At 30.9% G+C, this 27,500-nt stretch overlaps 1 protein-coding gene across 3 annotated transcripts in view; it reads right to left on the bottom strand.

Moving 5' to 3' along the window:
* Nucleotides 1-27,500, bottom strand: part of LOC118448436 (roundabout homolog 2) — a 208,682-nt gene that overhangs the window by 97,899 nt on the left and 83,283 nt on the right. For all 3 annotated transcript variants that reach the window (XM_085657147.1, XM_085657149.1, XM_085657148.1), the window contains one exon: nucleotides 15,777-16,085. In XM_085657147.1, coding sequence (XP_085513273.1) covers nucleotides 15,777-16,085 — 309 coding nt within the window. The remainder of the gene's footprint in view (nucleotides 1-15,776; nucleotides 16,086-27,500) is intronic.

Raw genomic sequence — 27,500 nt, 5'->3', positions numbered from 1 at the left:
CTCCGTTTCTCCATCTCCCTCTCTCTTTCTTTTACTCTCTCTCTCTCTCTCTCTCTCTATATATATATTTTTCTCTTTCTCTTTCTGTCTTTCTTAAGTCGATCTTTCAACGTCGAGTTGATCCTCTTTTTCTCGTTTTACAAAGTACCGCTCTAAAAGGTGATTCTCACTATATATATATATATATATATATATATATATATATGTATATATGTATGTATGTAACTTGGATTAGAATCTGTTGAATGTTTCAATCGTAAATAAACGTAACCGTTTTAGAAACAAAGAGAATCGATTCCGAAATACAATCGAATATCTGTCATATACAATTTTGAAACTATTTCTAACTGTACAAGATATATATATATATATATATATATATATATATATATATATGTATATGTATGCATGTATGTGTGCATGTATGTATATATATATATATATACAAAAAGTTTTCAAAACATGCGGCCGTAAAATTCACTTGTAAATTCAACGCGCTAAAATAATAATAACAAAAAAAAAAAAAAAAGAAAGAAATAAATAAAATAAATAAAATAAATAAAATAAAATAAAATAAATAAATGAATATATAAATAAATAAATAAATAAATAAAAAGTTTATATAAACGTACGTCGGATGAGAGTTTCTTTTTGAAATTAAAGCCATTTTTGTATTACATAAATTATATCAAATTGTTCAATCTTAAATTCAATAGATTTTTATCCATTAAGACGTATAAAACAAAGAGTTAATTTATAACGTGATATTAGATAACGTTGACATAATAAAGAGAACGTATATTTATTGATACTTTAACGTTAAATTCGTACAATAATCTGTTAACTTTAAATGAGTCGGAATATCAATGAACGATAAAATGTCTGGGAGCTTGCATTCAAGTCAAAAGTAAACTAGTCACTTCAGACTTTGTGGAATTTCTCTAAAGGCGGATAAACAATTACGATGTAATAGGAAAAAAAAAGAAAAAAAAAAAAAAAAAAAAGAAAAAAAAAAAAAGGACGACAGTTATATCTCGGAAACAGGGTCATATCGGGTTTATATGTTTACACGAACTTTCGTTTTTCTTTTTTTTTTCTTTTTTCTTTTTTTATCGTGTTGAATCCAACAGCTCGCATGAATTTACCACGCTCATATGATTCGAAACATTTCGTACATGTACTTAAACACATACATACATACATACACACACACACACACACACACACATATATATATATATATCTTTCTCTTTTCATTTAATAAAATCAAGAGATCCAGATAAACTCTGTGAATCTTAACGAAGAATAGAGAAGAAGGAAGAAGAGAACAACAATAACAAAAAGAGAAAAAAATAACATGAGAAAGAAAAAGAAAAAGGTACGAGAAGAACAAAAGGCTCGAACTACGTATAAGAGGAGAACGACGATAGGTTGGTTGTATCGTAAAACGACCTAAAAATGACCGACGTGAAAAATCAAGGACGTTTCGATGATACAAAAGAGGCGGAGCCCGCGCCTTTTGCATGGTTCCGGGTAACCCTGGCACAGGCAGCACTATGCGCCCCTTCTAATCGATACGGCCGCGGAGAGTACCAGCCTGCGAGTGAAAGAGAAAGAGAAAGAGAAAGCAGAAATAAAGGGAGAGTGAGAGAGAGAGAGAGAGAGAGAGAGAGAGAGAGAGAGGGAGAGAGAGAGAGAGAAAGAGAGAAATAAAGAAAGAGAGAAAGCAGACAGGGAAAGAGAAAGAGATGGGTAAATGGATGGATGGATGGATGGATGGATGGGTGGATGGATGGATGGATGGGTAAGCGGGGTAAGCGGACAAAGGGACGTTAAAGTGTGATTCCACGTTATCTCTTGGTAGCTCCGTTCGAGTGAAACTAATGCGCGGCAAGAGGAGCAAGCTGCACTTTGACGCGCGTTGCAACGATCACGAAGTCTTTCCTCTTATGTCCTTTTTCTTTTTTTTTATTTTCTTTTTTTTTTTTCTTTACTTCTTTTTTTTATTCTCTCTCTCTCTCTCTCTCTCTCTCTCTCTCTCTCTCTCTCTATACAGTTTTCTTTTTTTTCTTTTTCTTCTCTTTCTTTAAATCGTTTCAACGATATCTTTGCTATGTTTCTCCTATGACCTTTTCTCCATCCCCCCCCCCCCTGCCACCACACCCATCCCCCATCCACACTATTACACATATAAGTATAATAATCAATGATAATATTGCAATGAACGAAAAAAGACCAATCTTATTTCGTATATGTTATGCGTATCAAAAAATATAGGACAATTAGTTTATTCGAAATATTTATATGTTAGAAATAATGATGAGAATTAAAATGGGGAAAATCTAAGAGATGTATTGAATTAATATCGATAATTGAATTGATTATAATTATTATTTAAATATTCGAAATAAAAGTGAAAATCAAAATGGCAAAGATTGTATTTCTAGAAAACATATTGAATTGATATCGATAATAATTATTATTTATTATTATTTATTATTATATTTTTATTATATATATATATTGACGAAAAGAACAGAATGAAAAAATTAATAAATGTATTAGTTAATAAATATTCATTAATATTTAAATAAAGAAAATAAATATTCTTTATTCTTCGTTAGAGATTAAGATAACAATGGTATCTAATACCTTTAAAATAATGACGTATACCAAATGTATTTATTTAGATAGATAGCTAACGATTACAATACATAGTAGAATAGAAATAGAAAGAGGAGACAGATGGAGGATAAAAAAGGGAATGAGAGAGAGATAGAAAAATAGAGAGAGAGAGAGAGAGAGAGAGAGAGAGAGAGAGAATGTAGCAAAGCCCTTTTTCGAAGGTTACCCTACGATGTCATATAAATCCTTTAGGCTCGGTGATCTCTTTCACCTCGGATAGATCTTTCCCACCGTCCTACTAGCCATTACTATCGGTATTATTGAAACGGATGGCCCAAGTGAATTGAATTATAAATCAAGCAAGCGGAAGTAGTACGCGAGCTAGTAGCTCGCGATCGCTAGTAGTCTACTAGTAGTTCGCTTCGGTTCTGATACGTTGCTGGTACGTTGATACTCTGGTACTCTGATACGTTGGTACGCTGCAACACTCGCGAGAGATCTGATTACCGGGAACGATCGTTATTGAAGATTACGCGGTAAAGAGATTTCTACGGCGATGGATGGACCATACACGTCGAACGGTAATCCCGAGATGGATGTATTTGGGAAAGGAATTGGTAGGAGTAGGAAAGCTTGAGAGAGAGAGAGAGAGAGAGAGAGAAAGAGAAAGAGAGGGTCACGTCGGTGATTCCAAAGTACCAGGAGGGACGTCCATAAAAATGCGGATAAAGATTTGCTTAAAGAGTTCTCGTGGATCGAATGGCCGGCTATATTGAATGGATATACCGTTAACTATATTTATGTGAACTAACACCATTTCCTTTTTTTTTCTTCTTCTTCCTCTTTCCCGCCCCTCCATCCCGACTTCTTCTTTCCTTCGTTTTTTTTTCTGTTTCTTTTCTATTCTTTTCTTTTTTTTTTTTTTTTTTCTTTTTTCTTTTTTTCTTTCAGCCATACGAACAAAAGAAGATTTTTCTGTGTATCAATCTTGCATCTGTTATAACGACGAATTTAAAATCGACGAAGAACTTTATAAATTAATCGAATCGAGTACATTTTTAATTTGAAAGAAATTAATAATAAAAAAAGAAAAAAAAAAAGAGAGAAAAAAAAAAGCATAAAAGAAGAAAGAAAAAACAACGAAAGGAAAAAAGAAAGAAATCAAATTATGAACGTTCGATATCGAATAGATGTCATATTTGGCGTTTGAAGAAAAAAAAAAAAAGAAAAAGAAACTCTGACAATTTCCAAAATAAATTTGAATTTCGTAAAATCGTAATCGATTGCAAATCAATATCATTGATTTTAATAGATAAGACATCTACGAAGAATTAACGTAATACATACATTGAAAATTTATTCAAACGTAAAAAAAACTGTTTGGATAAGTAAAGTATGTATTTTACATACGCGGATAGGTTGGTAAACGTATAAGTATCCTCTCTCGTTGTAACAATTCACCAGGAATGAGAAACCATCATCCGGTTTCTAGAATTCCATGACGATTTGAAAGTAACCATTCCGGAAACGTTAGAGACGAACTTTACGGAATCTTTGGCAGGATAAGCGAAGGAGATTTCAAGTTTCATACGCTGTACGGATAGTTACCAAGCTTTTCCGAAGAATTCTCTGCTCTAAGAAATATATCTTATCTATATATACGTACATACATACACACGCATATATTTGTCTCTTTCTCTCTCTCTCTCTCTCTCTCTTTCTTTCTTTAAAGTGCGAGAAACATTAAGAAATTTCCATTTGAGACAATGACTCGGAAACGTAGATATTATTCGTATATAAAGCTAACGTTAAGTACCTACTAGCCGAATTTTCTTGAAGGAGTTAAAGAGTTAAAACCACGATCAACGATGCTAGCTATTATATAAGAGTTTTCCGGAAAACAACAAGTTTCCTCATATATCGTTTGCTGACTCCTTTCTTCAACTACTGAATTACTTACTATATATATATGTACACACATATTCACGAATACACGCGCATAGATATACATATATAGATAAGTAAGTTTGGTGTAAAACACACTTGGAGAACTTTGCACTGTCATTTGTATTATTCTGACTGTAGTATGCCAAACTTTATCCCTGTCTTTTCTCTTTCTCCTATTTTCTCTCTCTCTCTCTCTCTCTCTCTCTCTCTTCCTTTCTATCTCTGTCTCTGTCTCTTCTTCATTATTTTCATAGTACGAGCTTTTATATCGTTCAAACGACTTTGCATTTTAAAGCGAGATGCATCATATGCCATTTACATACGCACCATTTCTATCCGAAAAATGTGATATACTTTTTCATCCCGATTACGATAACTTCGAGACACTTTTACTTTAGAATAATTTCAATGAATGTTATACTAGTTTTTAGTTTTGTTTTGTTTTGTTTTGTTTTTTTTTTTTTTTTTTTTTTTTGGCAAGAAAAAAAGGAAGAAAAAACAAAAAGAATAAAAAGCTAAAAGAAAAAAGCGACGAATTCAAAGTCAATTCACGTATGTTATTCGATAATAAAAGAAAAGATAAGGAAAGAGGAGAAAAGAGTATTTTCGTTAAAATAAATAAAGAGATGAAGAAATGAATGAATGAATGAACGAATGAACGAATGAATGAACGAATGAATTAAGAAAATTGAAAATGCACATTGACGATTGAAAAGAAAAAAGGAAAAAAAAAGGGGTTGAAATATTATTTCTTTGTTTGATGAATAATGCGAACAATAAGAGTTAAGAAGAAAGTCAATCGTAGAGAAGGAAACGAGAGTAAATAGACGAAGAGTATAAAAGTCATGAAAATTCTCAAATAACTTTGCCGTCTTCTTTTAAACCGCTCCTCCCCCCCCAAAGCCCACTCGCCGCCGTCCCCCGCCCCGCCCCGCCCCCATACGTCATTCCGTATTCTTTCAAAGAGCTCGGAATTCGTACGGTTTTCGTGGCATCCTTTTTTCTCTGGACACGAGTTCCTTCTTGAAACTCGAATGTACACCAATACTACATGAGACCAAGAGTGGTTCGGGTTGGGTTCAACGAGCCAACTCTCGTTTATATTCGGTATCGTATTTCGGTAACGGTGGCGCAGCCTCGTGGTCCACGGTGTACCACCAGAAAGAGGAAAAAGAGAAAGAAAGAGAGAGGACAAGAGAATATATGTAGTATGTATGTACATATGTGCGAGAGAGAGAGAGGGAGAGAGAGGGAGAGAGAGTAAAGCTGCCCTCTGCGTTTCTTCTACAAAGGCCCATTCACGATCGTCGCGCGACTGTAACCACCACCGTCGACGGTTTCGTCGTGATAAAAATGGAAAGGAATGGCGTTTGCCGAGAAAGAAGTAAAACGTGGAAAAAAGTAATGGAGATCTGAGAGTGAGAGAAAGAGGAAAAGAAAGAGAGAGAGAGAGAGAGAGAGAGGGAGAGAGAGGGAGGGAGATTAAAGCGTGACAAGGAAAGAAAGATAGATGCAAGAACAGCTACGGCCGTCGGTCAACCATCAAAAGGATCCTCCTGATCTTTCCTGTCTTCCACCAAGAGATCTTCGAGAATAAGACGAGAGATTTCCTTTCCTTCGTTGTCGTGGTAAAGGAACGTTAAAAAGAAAGAAATCAAGAGATCAAGAGAGAGAGAGAGAGAGAGAGAGAGAGAGAGAAAGGTTAAAAAAGAAAAGAAGAAAAAAAAGAAAAAGAAAGAAAAAAAAAAAAGAAGAAGAAGAGTAAACGTAAAAACGGCGCCTGTCTACTAACTAACATAAGCTCCGATCGTAGCATATCGCTTGCACCCTCCTACCGTGTCTCGCTAATGCGAGTCTTTCGGAGGGTAAATGAAACCCGAGCTACACGTGTAGCCTCGTCATAAAGAAAACATGTTTTATTTATGGGGCTAGACCTACTTGAGATTCCATTCGTAGTCTTTAACCATATATATATATATATATATATACATTGGTAACATTTAGATATAGTTACTTTCTTCGGTGGGATGGGGTGGGGAGGGAAAGGGGATGGAAATAGTGAGAGAGATTTGACTCGAATATATGTTTGATTAGGTAAATTCTTTTTGGAGATTGTTATGACGAGTCTTATTTTATTGCTCGCTACGTGGTTTCTTTCTTTATTTTCTTTTTTCTTTTTTTTTTTTTTTTTTTCTTTTATTTTTTTCTCTTTGGTTGCTCTTCGTTGCCGAATTCATATGTAGTTTAATCGTACAAGACGACGGAGGAGGAATCTCGTAAGAAATATTTTCGTATTAAGAAACTGAAATATATCTTTGGATTTGTAATTTTTCCTCTCTTTCCTTTTTCTTTTCTTTCTATGACATTTGTTCTAAACATAATATAAGCTACACACACACACTCACACACATATATATATATATATATGCATATATAAGTTTATCTATTTAAATAATTAATTAATTAAACAAGATATCTATCTGTGTGTTTGAATTATCGAAATAATTGATTCATCGAATACGTACGTTCGAGATTATTATTGAAAAAATCTGAAAACGTTTTGTAAGAAGATCGATATCAAACGATATAAATTATTTCAATCGGTGAATGTTAATACGGAAAATAAAAGAAAAGTCGATTATACGAAAGAGAAGTGAAATAATGATTACACACCGGCGAAAACGAATTTGGGGTCGAGTGTACGGAATGCCCTAACGAAATTTTAGGGTAGCCTGGCGCACCCCCTCTTACATTCTTTCCTTCGTAGAATGATCCTTCGAATCAAGTTGGTAACTTGAGAGTTACCAGGGAATAACGTTTCATCGAGGAAACAAAAAAAAAAAAAAAGAAAAGAAAAGAAAGAAAGAAAGAAAGAAAACGTCTTCATTTATTTCCCTTACCATTAGTTTCTAAAGAAAAAAAAATTATTGATCCTTTGAATTATTTCATCTCAATGAACAGGAAACATTTATTATTATTATTATTATTATTATTATTATTATTATTATTATTATTTTTATTGGTTGGAATATGTTTTATCTGTCCACTTGTTTTTTTTTTTTTTTTTTATTTGGAATAAAATCAAAAGTCAACATCAATTTTGATATTATATGAAAAAACTCTTTCTCTCTCTCTCTCTGTCTCTCTCTCACTCACTCTTACTCTTTTATTATCTCCATCTATGTCTGTGTTTAATTTCTATAAAACTAGTGAAATCAAAATGACAATCTTTTCCCAAGGCAACATCGTTCTCGTTTATCCCACGTAACGCACACGCCCCAAACTCGTTGCACCGATGATAAACGTGCACTAAAACCTTCTATCCTCTCTCTCTCTCTCTCTCTTTTTCTCTCTCTCTCTCTTCCTGGGAAAGCGAAATTACGAGGAGCCACGACAGCGATAGCTCGCCTCGTTAGATACAATACGAGTCTATCTTCCTGTTTCTCTTCCTTCTCTGATACAAACGTCTATGTACGTAGCATATACCTTAGGATCGCGTTTATAAAGGTCATAGCGCGTTTCTCGGCACGATATGACAAAGGCTTTGACTTAAGAGAAACACGTCTTTTGTATACACCTCTATATGTCTCTCTCTCTCTCTCTCTCTCTCTCTGTGTATGTGTGTATGATTTGTATATATACACATATATATATGTGCGTGTATGTGTGTGTGTATAAGTTTGTATGTGAAAATAGCAAAGCTCGTAAACAGGCACGACATCCTACGAGAAGCAAACGCGTAAGCTTACCGTAGTTGGCCGGTAATAGTCACTATTTTAGTCGTTTAGTAATTAGTATATCGTATAGCTAATACGTTCTGAGTTTATACATGGTAGTCTTGTAAAGCTCTAATCTAAGCGAACGGAACTTCCTCTAAGTGAATATTATTCATTGTGATTAGAATAGAATATCTATTAATTTGCAAATTTTTCAAGAGATTTGATGGAAAAGAAAAGAAGAAAAAAAAAAAAAAAAAAAAAAAAAAAAAGATTTTTTTTTTCTTTTTTTTTTTCCCCTTACTTTTCAAATATCTATACCTATTTCAAATTACAAAATATATTCTATAAATTATAAAATATTATAAAATTATAAAATATATTCTATTACCTATTTCAAATATCTTTTTTTTTTTTTTTTTTTTTTTCCTTACTTTTACTTTAATAATACAAATTTTCATTTTGATCTGAAAAAGAAAGAGAGAAAAGAGAACACATACATACATACATATATATATATATATATATATATTAGATTCTCCCAAAAGTGTCTTTCGTAAATACACGCAGTTGCTTTACCCGGCAATGTTTATATAAACATGTAACCTTTCATCACGGTCAAATATTGTGATTATCATTCTTCAGTCGTCATCTAGCTATCGTAGAATAAGTTTCGTTTTCATCGGTGTCTTATATACGATCTTTCATATGCCTTTAAAATGTGAAAAGAAGAGAAAAAGAAAAAAAGAAATCCAAGGAAGCATTTGTGACGTGTAACGGCTGCATTGTTTCAAAAGAAAAATTATGGGAAGATATTGCAATTGAAGAAGATTTGCATCGTTTATGAGAATGATCAACTGTTCAAACAATTCGCATTAGTTAGTTTAAAATATTTGAAAGTAATTATTTTTTATTTTGATAAATGAAGAAATCAACGATCGAACTAATGAAGAATATTGATTGATTGAAAATCTGCGATTTGTAAATTGACGAAAACGTTTTAAATATTCAACGAACAACGATTTATTATAATTTTACATAAAATTGTTTACGTCAATCGCATTAGAGTTATGAGTTTCGTATCAGTTGACAGAGAACAAACTCTTTAATCGTATTTCGACGTGTGATTTGTTTCTCCAATGAGACGAGGAAAATCAATTTTTGAAGAAATTGGTTATTGGGTGGGTGAGTGTTGTGGGGGGGTTCGGGGAGGGGAGGGGAGGGGGAGGGATGAGATGTGAATTCTCTACGAAAATATTATACGTAAACGTGATTTTGGTACAGAAATAAGATGCGTTAAGAAAAATCTGCTCTTCCTATCAGAAGAAAATTTTCTTATCTATTTGATGAGATTGAAAGTGTGTCATTTATTATTAATTACTTTCGTAAGGTGATACAATCAATTCAACGAAATATTACTTTCAATTGGACTAATTGAAGGAAACAATTATCACAAAACGATAAGAATCAACTGAACATGTGTTTTTAATTCTCAGGAACAAATAATTATCATTCGATTGAGATTTATTACGTTTTCCTTCGTACTTGATATTTTTCTGATATTGTCACGTGTGATTATTTCTTTTATCGACAAATTTCATTTCACGATATAAAATATTATCTAATGAATATATTATCGAAATATATTATTCTTATCGTAACGATATTTTCCTAATTAAATTTTTAAAGTTTTGAAATGATTATACATTATGCGACTTTCGGAGAGATGGTTAATGTTAAATCGAAAAAAATCATTGATAAATAATTCGATGAAATAATATAAAAGATAAAACGTTGTAGATATTTTATATTTATTTTCTTATAAAAATGAAAGTAATTATTGAGACATATCTAATACATAGATAAATGCATACAATGCATAAGAACATGCCGTTTCTCTTCCAGATAGAGGAAACAGTCAGTTCTATGTGACTGAGTCTAGTTGATTGGCATCTATAGGACCACACAATCTGTATAGTTCATAGGTATAACGTCTATCGAATGCTCTTCGGAACGGTGCAATTTCATGCTGCCTGTTTCGACCATTGTTTGTCGAATACAGATCGAGACGAAGATCGCTCGATTACGTTTCATCGTGATTTATGGTGTCTCCTTAGTTAACGTAATTTCGATCTAGTCTGTTTTCGTTTACGGATTTGTCGAACGTCTATCCTCGGTTATACATTAGTTATGCGTTAAGTTACTTAGACAGAAATTCATTCGATCGTATTACGAAACTATAACGTTAATGTCAAGTTAAGTTATGTACCTTTCGTAGGATCGAATCATGATCAATCTTATCGTGTTTCAATTTAATTCTATTAACAAACGTTACATTGTAATTACATACAACTTTGAGATATGTTTAATTTAAAAATTAATCATTTTTCAACGATTGTATATATTTATATGTTGTAATGAAAAAACAAAAAAAAAAAAAAAAAGGGATTATATTTTGCGAAATATTACGGAAAATTCGATGTAACGTGAAAACTAGGAAATAAATTTATATCTATGAATCGTCCATTCGAAATCAGACGCCATTGGGAAACCTTTAAAAAATTGATACGAAATTCGAAATATAGTTACGAATGCTGTACCGAAATATTTTACCGAATGAAAAACGATTACCTCCTATGTAACTTTTCGAATATCGATATTTTGTTCAGTTTTCCAAAGTAAAACTAAAATTGATTTATAAATTAATTAAATCGTAGTCGGTCCGTCAATCGATAAGTAATCGAAAATCTTCATTCGAAAAATTGTCAAGAATCCTGAAGAAAAATATGTCGGATAGAAGATACTTTGCAAATTTGTAGTAAGTACATAAAAGATCGATGAACTTTAAAAAATACGATCTAATTTTTCTTCAAAATGTAAACACATTATATTGAAATCGACGATGGTGAAAAGTTGACGGTATATACGAAAAATTATTACCATTCCTAAACGAAAATATTCTACCGAATGGAGGACAATTTATAAATTTATAGTACTACAATATTCTACCCAATAAAAAAAACGATCTACAAATCCGTAGTACGTATATCAAAGTTCGATGAACTTTAAAAAGTACAATCTAATTTTTCTTAAAAAATATAAATACGTTACATCGAAATAAGAGATATGCGATGGTGAAATCTTGAAAAATTGACGCTGCGTTCGAAAAATTTGTAACAAAATATTGTTCAAAAATATTCTACCGTATAAAAGACGATTTAAAAATTCAATTCGTAGTACGTATATCAAAGCTCGATGAAATTCAAAAGGTACGATCTAATTTTATCTTAAAAATATAAACGCGTTTATGTATTAAAATTAGAATCATACGATGATGAAACTTTGAAAAAATTAACCCCGCATCCGAAAAATTGTCACCAATCCTGTACATTCTGGAAATGTCGAATAAAAGGCGATTTCAAAATTTGAATTACGAAACTATGAAAAATTAACGTGTCATACGAAACATTGTCAGGAATCCAGACTATATCAAAGTATTATATGTAGCCCGAGTAAAAACCAAAATAGAAAAAAAAGAGAGAGAAAAAAGAAAAGAAAAAATCAAAAAAAAAAAAAAAAAAAAAAAAGAAAAAGAAAAAGAAAGAAAGAACGAAAGAAGAAGAAGAAGAAGAAGAAGAAGAAGAAGAAGAAGAAGAAGAAGAAGAAGAAGAAGAAAGAAGGTATGAAAAAAAAGGGAAGGGAGAAAAAAAATCTGAAAGTGTCGAGATCTCAGTCTCGGAAGCTTTTACGCGTTTTCCCGTCCCTTAGTAAATCGGGCAACGCACAGAGAGAAAGAAAGAGAAAGAAAGAGAAAGAGAAAGAAAAAGAAAAAGAAAGAAAGAAAAAGAGAGAGAGAGAGAGAGAGAGAGCAACAAATGTACTCTGGTCTCCTCCTTGTCGTCATCGTCGTTGTGGTGGTGATGGCGATGGTGGTGAAGATGGTAGTGAAGGTGGTGGTGGTGGTGAAGATGATGGTGGAGGTGGTGGCAACAGCACGTGGAAACCGGTTTCTGCTTTTATCGGCGTATCGCCTACGGACCGGGTGGGTGCACGTCGACGATCGAAATCCGGTATATACTCTTAGCACGGATACACGACATCGTCCACGAGTTCGATGTATCTCGTGCACGACGGAATTCAAAGCGTAATAAGGCGTAGCCGAGAGAATAAGTAAAACAACTTGTTATAAAGAGGATACTCTCAAATGGTCGTATTAAACAGGAAACGTACGATATTATTATTTATTTTATGAAAAACAACTTTGACGTATATATTAAATTATCCATTAGTTGAAGATTATAAATGTACGATATTAAATAATTTAAAAGTCTATCGTTTCAATCTTTCAAATGATTAATTATTTATTTACAAACGAGTATCATAAATAATATAGAATATAATATAGAATATTTATTTATTTATTTATTTATTTATTTATTTATTTATTTATTTATTGATATCATATTAATACGAACAATTCATAAATATTATATTTTATAATGAAATTTTATTTCGATTAGTTGATTAGACAAATTCATTGTTAATTAATAATTATTTGTTATTAATTCATTATTTATTAGAAATATATATTTGTACGAACGATTGACTTTATTACGATTCACATGTTATATTGTATTTAATTATTTATTTATAAATGGAATGATATTATTACAAAGAAAAAGGAGAAAAAGAAAATTTACATCCTTGCCGATCCTTTGCTCGAGCATAAGCTTCTATATTTTCCTTTTCACGAGGTAGCCCCACCCATTTATTTACCATCCCCTCTTTTATTTCTCCCTCTCTCCCTCTCCCTCTCTCTCTCTCTCACTCTCTTTTTTTTTCTATGCCTGACTCGCACGCACCATCTCGTCTTATCTTCGTCATGCGGTGCACAACCTGCGAGAGACGCGCGAAATGTCTTTTCATATCAATATGCGCGCTTGTTGTCCTTGAGTCCGATGCCTTTTATAAACCTTAAAGGCTTTTTTCTCCCCCCTCTCCCTCTCTCCTCTCTCTCTCTCTCTCTCTCTCTCTCTGTCTCTCTTTTTCACTTAGAAAGAGAACAGAGACAAAAAGAAAAGGAATTCGAAGAGACACAACTACATCAAGATTCATCTTTAGAGTTATGCAAATAATGAATAGCCCATCTTGGATATGCGAGAATGATCTTATCCTTTCATTTTAAACGCCATTATGAAAAGAGTTAAAAGCGAATAAAGGAACAAAAAGTCCATAACATCTGCTATATATATATATATATATATATATATATATATTATGTATTAAAATTAGAATCATACGATGATGAAATTTTGAAAAAATTAAGCCTGCATTCGAAAAATAGTCACCAATCCTGTACATTCTGGATATGTCGAATAAAAGGCGATTTCAAAATTTAAATTACGAAACTATGAAAAATTAACGTGGCATACGAAACATTGTCAGGAATCCAGACATATATATATATATATATATATATATATATTTATTGTATCTCATGAAACATTCGAAATCTATCAAATGTATAATGTACATATTGAATATTATAATTGGAATATAAAGATTCGTTTACACGTTACAATTGATCAATTATTGTGTTCATACATATTAATCAAGCGTCTATTATCGTTTCTAAACAAAGAGGAATTATATGATATTATGAGTAATTCATAATATAATATATATCGGTATAACTATATCATGTTAAATACAAATTGTATATAACTTGTACCTATATAATAATTACATCTAATAGTTATTTATAATAATTAATTAAAAAAAAAAAAAAAAAGAAAGAAAAAAAAAAAGAAAAATGAAGAATTTACAAAATACAGATATAGTAGTGCGTAGACTTTAAAAGTTCAAACTTTTAAGGATATAAATAAAAGATCAAAATTCAATAAATGATATAAACTTATTTTCTTCATAATCATTTACACAAATACAGTTGTAAATCTGTACGATATTAAAAGTCACATATTTAATGATTTATTTGACAAAGAAAATATTTTATAAATGATAAATTCAATTTTATCATAATTATTTATAAGAGAGTACGTAAAGTATTATTTAGTTCTCATATCAAACAAGTTATTCGAATGAACGCAGGATAGTAAAGGAAAGAGCAAAAAAAAGAAAAAAAAAAAAAGGAAAGAAAGAAAACGAAAAAAGAAGAAGGAAGAGAAAAAAAAATAGAGAGAGAGAGAGAGAGAGAGAGAGAGAGAAATCTCTTTTTATACTCGAAGTTGGCTGAACCACCCACGGTGCAGCGATACGACAAAAAGGAGAAAAGGAAATATTATTGTTGGTTGTTGCCTAAGCTGCAAGCTCTCGTCTTTGGACAGAACGCGAGACAGTAAGGCCTACCTAATCGCGCGAATCGCCGCCACTAATGGACCGGCATTGCTTACGCGTGTCACGTGATTTTCCCGTGGTTACACCCACACATAAGAGGAACGTGTGTGTTTAGTCATTGCTGATGCGTACCGCGTATCCTTTGTCTCGTTTCTCTACCATCCTCCCCTCCGACTCATCCTCATCATCCTCATCCTCCTCCTCCTTCTCCTCTTCCTCTTCCACTTCCACACTATTCTCTCTCTCTCTCTCTCTCTCTCTCTCTCTCTCTCTCTCGTTTTACTCCATTTTTTTCTTTTTTTATCTTTTCCTTCAATCCCGAATAAATTTTCGTAACGAGATCACGTCGTCGTGATTATTATTATTATTATTATTATTTTATTATTATTATTATTATTATTATTATTATTATTATTATTATTATTTTTAATATTACTCTCTGAAGGATGCAATTGCTCGTACGTTAATTAATTTCTAGCGTGTTACCATGTTTTATATCTCTTTTTCTTTCTTTTTGTTTTTTTTTAACTCTTTTTTGTTTTCTTTTTTGTTCGTTTGTTTGTTTTTTTTTTCTTCTAAGAGCAACAATAGAAGAATGCCCGTTATTATCATTATTGCTAATACCAAGGGGTGCCATTGTTATCGGTATTATTGCAACGTCTCGAGAAAGGAATTCTCGTTTCTCCTCGAAAACGAAGAATCGCCCCGCAATTCAATTCCTCTTTTTAGAATAGAATTATCTTCCTTCCTTTTCTCGGTAAAATTACATATTGATGTAACGTTGTATCCGTAAATATTAGAAAAAACAATGTACAAAAATTTGTTTACATTTTTATATATATATATATATATATATATATATATATATATATATTTGCGCCAAGATATCATAATGAATGAAACAAAAAAAAAAAAGAATAGAATAGAAAAATATATAAAAAGAATGATAATGATTACATATACATATTTATTGTATATCTTAGAAAAGTAATAATGACAAATGATGATGAGAAATAAAGACGAGAAAAAATAAATAGAAAGAATAAATAAATAAATAAATAAATAAATAAATAAAAAAAAAAAAAAAAAAAAAAAAAAAAAGAAAAAAAAGGAAAATAAAAGGGATTTACTTACCAGCAACAGTGAGGGTGGCATTTCTGCTAGGTACCGAGCCAGCCTGATTCCTTGCGACGCACCAATAAACACCACCGTCCTGTTCCTTCTTCCCGTTCATAACTCGAAGAAAGAAGAGGGATCCCGTGGGAAGAATCACCCGGTGGGACTTGGCGTCCCCTGGTGACGTCTGCACGAGCTCACCATCCTTATACCATTCTATCACGGGATCCGGTTTACCCTCGGCCTTGCAGTTCAACGTCACCGGCTCGTGCTTTGCCACGATTATGTCCGATGGATGTTCCGTTATCCGTGGCGATCGTAGTTGCCCTGAAACAAAAGATGGAAAGGTTCTTTTGTAAATGGCCGAACGTGTGAAAGCCCGCAACCCGTCTATCCATTTCCCTTTCTCTTTTTCACACTATCCATTTTATAGAGACAAAGTGTAGTAATTTAAAAGAGAAAAAGAAAAAAAAAAAAAATAAATAAATAAAATAATACAAATATTGGAGGATATATTTCATATTGTATGTACATTTGTTACAATGATTGTAAGTTATCATTTTTAGAAATTATATAATTTTGCGAGGAAAAACGAAGTTTCAAAATGAAAGGCTAAATCGGTAGTACTGATTATTTTTTAGTTTTTTTTTTTTCTCAATAATTTACTTTTTAATAAACAAAAATAAATGAATATATAAAAACATTTGTAAATATATTTTATATTGTATGTACATTTGTTATAATGATTGTAAGTGATTATTTTTAGAAATTAAATAATTTTGCGAGGAAAAACAAAGTTTTAAAATGAAAGGCTAAATCGGTAGTACTGATTATTTTTTAGTTTTTTTCTTTTCAATAATTTACTTTTTGATAAACAAAAATAAGTAAATAAATAAAAAGATTTGAGAACATATTTTATATTGTATGTACAGTTTTTACGGTGATTGAAAATCATCATTTTATACATTAAAAATTTGAACAGAAAAAATGAAATTTGAAAATGAAAAGCAGATAGTTATGCACGATTATTTTTTACTTTCTCAATAATTTATCTTTTTATAGATAAATAAATAAACAAATAAATAAATAAATATAAACATTTGAGGATATATTTTATATTATATATGAATTTTTTACGGTGATTGAAAATAATTATTTTATAGATTAAAAATTTAAAAAGAAAAAACAAAGTTTGTAGATGAAAGCTAGATCGGTAGAACTGATTATTTTTTAGTTTTTTATTAATTTATTTTTCAATAAACAAACAAATAAATAAATAAATAAATAAATAAATTTAAAGTTATATCCTACATTGTATGTAGATTGAACAAAGTGATTGAATGAAATTATTTTATAAATTAAAAATTTGAAAGAGAGAAAAAGAATTTTGTAAATGAAAACTATAACGGTATACATGATTTTTTTGTTTTGTTTTCTCTTTCAACTTTTTATTTAATAAACAAACAAACAAATAAATAAATAAAAACATTTAAAGATATAGTTTGTATTGTACGTAGATTGGTTTCAACGATTGCAAGTGATTATTTTACAAATAAAAAAATTTGAATGGAAAAATAGAAAAAAAGAAATTATTTTTAAACAAAAGTCATATCCGTGTTTTGAAAATGAAAACTATTTCGATATACCTGCTACTTTTTTAGTTTTCTTAATTTCTTTTTTGTTGTTGTTGTTTTTTCCTTTTTTTTTTTTTTTTGTTCTTTTTTTACATACGCATCTTCGTATATTTTAAGTCAAGTATATAAAATTGGAGTGTTTCGAAAAAATGATTTGGATATTTGAAAAATAAAGCAACGAATATGACTGAATATTGAATTCTTCGAAATATCCACGACGAATATTTTAATATTTAAATGCTATTTAATATATTTTTTAAATACGCATGTAGAAAAAGTTCGTTTCGAATTCTATATTTTCCTACTAGGATTGGATTTTTAACTTTTAAATTAAATGACGCGTAACTATGTAGTAAAGGCATTTCCGGGACATGCGAAATCACATTCGTTACAGATCGATCGCCACCGGTTGAGGCTTTTTATTTCACGCCGGTTGCCCGATTCGATATGGAAATTAGCTACAAAACCGCACCATTTTATAGTCCGTTAATATCCCCATGACTTCGTAAGAATATAGATCTCTCTTTGTTTTTCGTTGTTTTATTTATATGTTTTATCGTACATTCGACTTTTATTACCAATCATTGGATACGATTGTTCCATCAAAATTGTTCTTCTATTCTGTTTCAATATACTGAAATACAATAGCATTCAACTGAGTCAAATAAAGGTATTATTTTATTTAAATTTGTTTTTTTTTTCTTTTTTATTTGTTTTTCTTTTCTTTTTTATTCGGTCGTTTTCTTTCACTTTTCTTCTTTTTCTTTTCTTTTCTTTTTTTCTTGATTTCCGTATCTTCTTCTTCTTTTCTCTCTCTCTCTCTCTCTCTCTTTTTCTTTTTTTTTTTACATCACGTACACCTATTAATTATAATCATATTTTTTCTTTTATCTCTCGCAAATCGAAATTAATGAATATTATACGGCCAATTAGCGGTTGAAAAAGTATTCGCGTTGTTCCAACAGTAAAGTCGGTAGGATAGATTGTTAATCCTAGCTTAAATTAAGCTTCGGGAAGTATCATTCAAATAGAATTTAATATTCGAATATTTAATAAAAATAAACTCTCGGATTATGGATAGTTTGAAAATACGTTATCCGAGCTATAGTTTATCTAACGAAAGACGTTAAATGAAATCGTATAAAGGATATACATTGCGTTGAAAACGCTTAAATAAATGACCACCACCAAAAAAAAAAAAAAAAAAAAAAAAAAAAAAGAAAAAAAAAACAAAACCAAAAAAATAAAACGAAAAAAAAAAAAGAAAAAATAAACGAAATATTTCACGATTCTAAACAAACAATGTGGATTTACAAAATTTTAATCGATGTACTTTCCTTTTTTTTCTTCTTCTTCTTCTTCTTCTTCTTTTTCCTTATTTCGAATTGTAGATTAAAGTAGAAAAAAAAAAAAGAAAAAAGAAATGGACGATTCTTCTCGAATCAGATATTAGAATTTATTTATTGATGAGAACGTCAACGTGTAGGTTAGAGAAAGAAAGATAGGAAAAAAAGAGTGGGGAGGGGAGGAAAGAGAAATAAAGTGTGTAAGAGGATGGCAATCGTATTGAAAGGGAATGAGACACTTATTTTTCTATGGATAAAAAAAGGGAGAGACACTCGATAGACCTGGCTAGCTACGCAATAGTACCTACAACATAGACCAGCTTAAGAGAGTTTCTTCTCGGATTGTCAAGGGTCTCCTTCTCCTTTACTACTAGTCTTTACCTAAGGGATTCTCGATCACCTTACGTACGAGAACGATACTTGACAGACGTATGGGCCTTGGGATCGATCGTACGTCAGTGGGCTTCGAATTTATACTATATCAAAGAGAAACTAACGCCGAACGGATATATAGTTACAAATGACGTCTCAGAGATATTGTATCTAACAATTTCTATATATTCTAATACCACTTTGCTATGGCACGATCGTTATCAAAAAATAAATCCATAAAATAATATAAAATATTATTTATAAAATCATTCTATTGTCAATATTAATCATTAATATTAATAGGATAATCGAGCAAATTTTTCTTTTTTTTTTATATCCCTACAATTTTCTTCACTTCTTCCTTCCTTCCTTTGTTTCTTTTATTTTTCCTTTGTCTTCTTCATTTTTCGAATTGTCAAAATTAAATATTCAATTAACGCAAATTTTTTATGAATACGAAAACGTGTAAAAAAAAAAAATATATATATATATATATATAGTAAAGTATAATCGAAATTTAATATCTACGGTAAATTAATGAATATTAAATTTGCACCGATCACTTTCGCAAAGAAAAAAAAAAAAAAAAAAAAAATTGTATTATACGACGACCAATTTAACACGTTTAAATTATAAATAAATTCAAAAATGAGAACGATTATATATATATATATATATATATATATATATATATTTGATTATGTACGTATATACTTTGATTATGTACGTAGACACAAATATCAATTATAAATTTACGTATTTTCGAAGTATCGATCGTTAAAATAAGTTCGACTATTTTCTTTTCTTTTTTATGTTCTCCCTTTTTTTTCTCTCTGTCTCTCTCTCTCTCTCATCGACCCACACACGAACACACGTTTGGTTGAACGTTCATCCGCGACATCCGCGGGCGTGGTCCTTCCTCCCTTTTCTTTTTTTTTTCCTTTTTTCTTCTTTTTTTTTCCCCCACCTTTCTTCTTTCCTTTTATTTTCCCTCCTTTCATCGATGACCGCCTACGAAACGACCAACGCACTATACTTCTCTTCTCACTCGAACCCTTTACTCTCAGTACGACTGGCACAAGTAACGCTTAAATGGCGTCTCTAATAACACGAGACCGATCGACTGCTTAATTACACGCGATTACACCGTAACCGTTTCGCCTTTTCCTAACCGTTGCAAATTGTAAATCATCGCGATGTGCCAACGACTACAAATACATATATCTTTTCTTTCTTTCTTTCTTTCTTTCTTTCTTTCTTTCTTTTTTTTTTTCTATCGATATACGATAGATTATTCTACACAGACGTATTGTATATATGTATGCGAAAAGAGAAGATTATTTCTCGTAAAATTTTTCTTTTTCCTTTTTTTTTTTTTTTTAAATCCTTCCATTCCGTATTAACATCCCCTCCCTTCCCTCCTGCCCCCGCCCCTACACTCCACTCCATCTCGTCTCGATAATAAATTATATAAGAATTAACGATTGAATCAATCATCTTTATTTTTCATTCGTTCGATAAAATTATATATTATATATTATATATATATATATATTTTTTTTTTTTTCTTTAAGCTTATATTACGATTAAATACGCGTTGTAACAATTAATATGCGATTAAAGAATGGTAATATTTTTTTTTTTTTTTTTTTTCTTTTTTTTTTTTTTTTTATAAAGAACAAAGATGAATAAATATTTTACAGATGCTTGCGCTTATGCAAGTGTATAAACGTGATAAAATTCAATAATTTATTAACGATGACAATAACGTAACGACGACGTGATAATATTATTTCAAGATATATCGACAAATGAATCATAGATCCGAGTATCGTTATCGCTGATTCCTGAGAGAATAGAAATAAAGGTATGACATGGAACAAACGTTAAAAGATAAACTCGAGAAAAATGGTAAAAATGTCAATCGCCGTAGACATTATTATCGCTTTTCACAATGCGTAACTACAATCTTGTCGTCGTCGAGAGAGACAATCGATATATGCTTTCGACCGATGCTCTTTCTCTCTCTCTCTCTCTCTCTCTCTCTCTCTCTCTGTCGTCGTGCCAAATACGGATGTGGAAAGGCAGGTAAAACAAAAAATGAAAAAAAAAAAAAAAAAGAAAGAACGTTTTCTGCCTTGAAGGTCTTAGGCTACGACCAACTACGGTCATAACTAAAAGAGAACGAGGACTTTCCGAAGCTCGTTGTTCGAGCTGAATGTCTATGCGCGTTTATGTATACGTGTATATGTATGTGCGTATGTGTATATATATATATATATATATGTCTGTAAATTTCCAACAACTGTTTAAGATTAGAAGCGTTGGCGGACGTAAGTACAAACAGATTAGATTGTTCTTACGAAATAACTTCTTCTCTGACGATTTCATATAACGAGACGCACAAATTTTTTTATGTTTATATGACTAAAGAAAAAAAAAAAAAAAAAAAAAAAAAGAAAGAAAAGAAAAAGAAAAAAAAAAAAGAAAACAAGAATAACAAAAAAAAGAAAGAAAAGTCAACAACATCATCCACCGCCCTTCATCCCTCTCTTCATGGCCACCACGTTACATTTTACAATGATAATAGATATTATTGCGGAATTAAACATTTTCGATATAAAACTTGCCACTTCGATATTCATTATACAGAGAATTATGTATTTTATAAAGATTATATATTATTAGAATGATATATATTATCAGTATTATATATATTATAATATTATTGATATATAAGTATATGAATTATTATTAGTATTATTATTATTATTATTATTATTATTATTATTATTATTATTATTATTATTATTATTATTATTATTATAATATATATATATAGAGAGAGAGAGATGTTCATTATTTAAAGAGAAAATATTATATAAATAGATATGAATATTTTTTTACTTTTAAATACGATTATATTAATATCGAGATAAAATAATTAATTTTGATCATTCTTAATTCTTATTCGTTATTGAAGATTTCAAACCCAAAATGAGAGTGAGAATAACAATAGTAGTATCACGATAATTAAAGATAATGAGTGGGAGTAATGATACCTGAGATCTTATGAAAATCTTAGCATTAAGAGAATGTGTTTTGTACATTTATGGTTATTCAGATTGTCTCTCTCTTTTTCTCTCTCTTTTTACAATAGTAATAATAATAATAATAACAACTTGGTGTGGTTATCAAAGTGGAACGTAATACGTCCTTTAAACTTAAAAAAAAAAAAAATATATATATATATATTTCAGAATATTTCGGCCGCACGAGATCGAGAAATAAAACTATGATTCAAATTCTCGATTTAAATGAATCTAGAGTTCATTAATCGTCAATATTAATTTGAAAGGAATGAAAAGAAAGGAAAAAAAAAGTTTTGATCGAACGTCGTTGAAATTATTCTTCGTCGTCGATGAAATTCGACGAATTTCATTTTTTTTTTCGAATTTGAGAATGGCGATTTTTCTTTTCTTTTTTTCTTTTTTTCTTTCCTTTTTTCTTTTTCTCTTCTTTTTGCGCGATAGAATTACATAGAAAGTCACGCATGAACTTTGATTTTCAATGGAATTCGGAGAATCATTAGAGAAAAAAATGTCGATTTGGCAGATGACAAAAAAAATAGATATGAAGAGAGAAGGAGACAGAGAACGCAAGAGGAGCCAGATTTTGAACGCATTTCGACTGGCTCGTTTTAAAATTCCGATGAAAATCCATCCGAGGGACTTTATTCAGCACAGGAAAATACATTCGAGCGCGTTTACGCCGGCTAGATCGCAAATTGAATTTATATATATATATATGTATGTATATATATATGTACACACGCATACATAAACATATGTATATATATATGTATATGTATCTATGTCATCTATGTTGGATTTTACGTCATAACTTTTTTTCTACCGTGTGTTACGATATTCTTTCTCTCTCTTTCTCTCTCTCTCTCTCTCTCACTCTCTTTCATTTTATAATGCTATAATGTTTACAAGCGAGAATCTCGAAACGAAGCGCGCCGTAAAAACTTTTCCATCCCACGAAAGCGAGGAATCATCGTCGTTTCTGATTTCCTTCGATCTTTTTTCCCTTTCCTTTTTTCTCCTTCTTCTTCTTCCGCTTTTCTTTTCCTTTTTTCTCTTTCTCTCTCTGTCTCTCTCTCTCTTTTTTTTCTTTTTCCCTTTCCTTCCTTCCTTTCATTCCTCCTTGAACGAATCCTCATAAGGAAGGTAGTCCAGAGGCTTATTATGTTTTTCATGGAAAAATAAACGAGCAAGCTCAGAATCAATCCTTACGAGTCGCCATACCTCCTTTTATTGCCAATGCTCTATTCCGTTTCGTTCAGGATAGCTAGCAACGATAGAAATAAAGAAACGAGAGAGAGAGAGAGAGAGAGAGAGAGAGAGAGAGAGAGAGGGAGGGAGGGAGAGGGAGAGGGAGAATGAAAGAAAATTAAAAATAAAAAAAGAAAAAAGAAAAATAAAAGAGAGAAGAAAAAAAGGAAAACGATCGACGACGATACACTCTATACAAGAGTGTAAGTTACACAAGCTCGTTCTTCGTTAACAACCATTCCTGTCATTATTTATTTTATAACGTTCAGCTTGTTAACGCTTCGATAAATATAGCTCGGATCGTTGGGAAAATGCAAACTATTTGGTCTCTCGCCGGGGGCTTGCCGATTTATAAAATGACATCTCTCTTTCTCTCTCTATCTATCTCTATCTCTATCTCTATCTACCTATCTCTCTCTCTCTCTCTCTCTCTCTCTCTTTTTCTCTCTCTATACTTGTTTATCCGCTTTGAAAACGTTTCGTCTCCAAAGTAAAAAAAAAAAAAAAGTAGTAACGATCTTAGTCGTTTAGAGGATTAAGTTTGACTAATTTTTCCCTCGGTTCCAACCATCCGTTCATTAATTTTTCATAATAATAAATATTTTATAAAAGTTTCTCAAAGAGATCAGCTTTTTTGAAAGCGAGTTATTTTCAAAGAATCATCTCCGATATAAAACTATTCCGTAATATATCGCCGATTAGATTTGATATTTTATCAGATATTTCATTTCATTGCTTTTTATTTCGTTTTCTTCTCTTTCTTAATCTTTTTTTTTTTTTTAACTTCTTCTTTTCTTTTTTTTTTTTCAAATATAATCTACCCACTGATTTAATTTATTTCGTTAATTTCGTGGATTATAAAAGAAAATTTCGTCGCTTACGTTACGCGTGGATATTCGCGAAATACGAAATTACGAATCCGTACAAAAAACAATAAACAAGTAAAACGAAAAAGAAAAACAATGACGAAAGAGAGAGAGAGAGAGAGAGAGAGAGAGAGAGAGAGAGAGAGAGAAAAAAGAAATATTTCTATGCGAAAAATATAAGGGAAGATATTCTCTTACTCTTCTATTTCCTTTTTGTTCGTTATTTTTTTTTTTTTCTTTTTTCCTTCAAACCCTTTCACTCAGTCATTACGAAAATTTTTCGAAAAGATAAATACATTAATATCCCGTCGAGTTTCATAAAATCGCTTCGTTACACGAAAACGAGTAACGAGCTTATTTATTTTAATATCTCTTAGTATCATCTTATCGCATAATATTTATATTCGTTATCCTACTTATACCAGGAGATACTTAGTTACTTATTTACTTACATACTCACTTATACATAGAGAATTAGACGATAGTATAATGTGTAATAAAATTCCATTTATCTTTGCTTCTATTTCTAATGGATATAGGAAGTAAGGCTAATTACGATCTTTAGAGAGTCTTCGTGTCGTGTGTAGCTTCAGACTCGTGCGTCTCAGTTATGCCAACCATCTTGTCATCTTGGCGAGGGTTATCGAAATATTCGCGGAATCTAAACGCGTATCCACGTTCTCTGGATCGCGATACGTTCGATCGTTCTACAAAGAGAGACAGAGAGAGAGAGAGAGAGACAGAGAGAGAGAGACAGAGAGAGAGAGACAGAGAGAGAGAGAGAGAGAGAGAGAGAGAGAGAGAGAGAGAGAGACTTTCCTTCGTATCTAAAGTAAATATGAGTGAGCGAATATATATATGTGTGTGTGTGTGCATGAATGAGTATATATTTATATGTATGTCTTTCTATATATGCATGTAGTGCTACATATATATATGTATGTATGGTGTTGCTATGTATATACGTATATATGTATATATGTATGTGTTACTATAGAGGAAGCTTTACCGAAAGAGGAAAGTCGAGTGGCTATAACGCCAACACACCCCCATTACGTGTCGATTTTCCTTCTTCGCTTTTCTTACATACATAGGTACGTACGTACCTAAGTACGTACGTATATATATATATATATACGTACGTATTTACGTACACACCATGTGAAACTACTTATATATATATATATATATATACATATATAGAAGATGTACTAGAATTATATATAAAGCTTTAAACCTACATAACGCATTGTGGTTTCGAGATAGCATAACATGGATATTCTATCTTGGTTTTTATTCTGTGATTTTGTTTCTTCCCCTAACATGTACGCTATTGTAATGAAATTAAAAAAAATAAAAAGAAAAAAAAAGAGAGAGAGAGAGAGAAAAGAAAAGAAAGTATAAAAAATATTCGTTCGGTTGCAATGAAAATTTTTGATAAATAAAATTTAATACTTGATCTCTTTTTTCTTTTTCTTTTTCTTTTTTTTTCTTTTTTTTTGCTTTCGTTAAATTTATTTCTCCTCATATATACGCAATATCGATTGTGATAATAGAAAAGGTAATTAATTGAATGCAATATATTTCTTTAATTTTAAAACATCATATGTATATATATATATATATATCATAAGGAAGATTTTTTAAAGAAAAATCATCAAACTTTAAGAGCACATTTTAGTTCGTATAAGAACGAAAAGGAAAAAAGGAAAAAGGAAAAAAAAAGAAAACTCTAAACTCTAATCCGTAAACGTTTCCTTTTCGAGTAAATAAACCTGTTTTTTTTTTTTTTTCTTATCAAGCAAAGTAGCACTCGTATCGATGAGAGACTTGCATTAATGCGAAAGGAAATCATTTACGATGGTATCTTTAATCAAATCGTCGTAATGTTTCGTTGAAGTGTTCTTAATGTAAATTGTAAGTAAAACGAAAAAACAACAAAAAAAAAGAAAAAAAAAAAGAAAAAAAAAAAGAAAAAGAAAAAAGAAATGTTTACAACTTTAAAAAGAAATGATTGATATTTTTGAATGAAGCGCTTATATCACTTTGTTTTTTCGTTCTTACATATGTAAAAAAAAAAAATATCCTTATTAAAAGTATGCTGATCTATTTTTGAAATATCCTATATATTTTAAATATATATCCATATATCCATATATACATATATACATATGTATACACATATACATATATATATATATATTTTTTTTTTATTTGAGTATATATATTTGCAACGTTTAAAACAGTAGATAAGAAAAAGTAATAAACACGATCACTGAGTTCTCCGTCTCGAAGTATTATGAGAAATAAGAAGCACACGCTGAGAGAGAAAAATTCTGAAAATTTTCTTGACCGTTTCTATAATGCTCTCTTTCTCTTTCTCTCTCTCTCTCTTTTTCTCTCTTACATACACACACACACACACACACACACACAAATACACTTTTTCCTCTTCTCTTTCTTCTATGTGAAACACGCGCAGCAGGCGAGCGCCTACCTTTATTATCGCACGAAAACACGTAATTCAGTTTTCATTTTTCTTCTTCGTTCTCCACGCTTATGTTACGTTTATGAGCGAATCAAAAGAGAAAAAGAGAAAGAGAAAGAGAGAGAGAGAGAGAGAGAGAAGAAAATAGAAAAAGGAAATAGAAAGATTGTAAGTGATACTCCGTGATTTTTCTTCTCTTTACTTACAATACATTATTTTCCAATATAATATACTTTCGTCGAATTCTTAAAAATTTCATTTAACGTACCAATCGTGTGATATATATATATATATATATATAAAAGAAATGTATCTATTTATTATTCGAATTTGAGCCTAATGATTAGGACTAAATTAGAACGAAATGTTTAATGTTCGAAACGTACGATAAGGTTCCCCTATTTTGTTTTTTCATGGCACGTGCGTCGAAAATGTATAGCCTGACTATAAAAATATTTGAAATTGTGAATGAGAGAGACAGAGATAGAGATAGATAGATAGATAGATAGATAGAGAGATAGAGATAGAGAGAGAGAGAAATAAAAAGCTAGAAAAAGATTTTAAGCCTAGTACTAGGTTTTGTATACGTGTACCTTCCGTGATATGCAATACGACATGGAATGTAAAGCAATTCGATATACTGGCTTTTGTGACTTCTTCTATGTCTCTATGTGTATGTAATATGTATATCATGTG

This window comes from Vespa mandarinia, chromosome 5, assembly GCF_050613455.1.
Source record: "Vespa mandarinia isolate Hongniang chromosome 5, ASM5061345v1, whole genome shotgun sequence".
In the NCBI taxonomy this organism is placed as follows: domain Eukaryota; kingdom Metazoa; phylum Arthropoda; class Insecta; order Hymenoptera; family Vespidae; genus Vespa; species Vespa mandarinia.
This window is presented reverse-complemented; position numbering and strand designations above follow the sequence as displayed.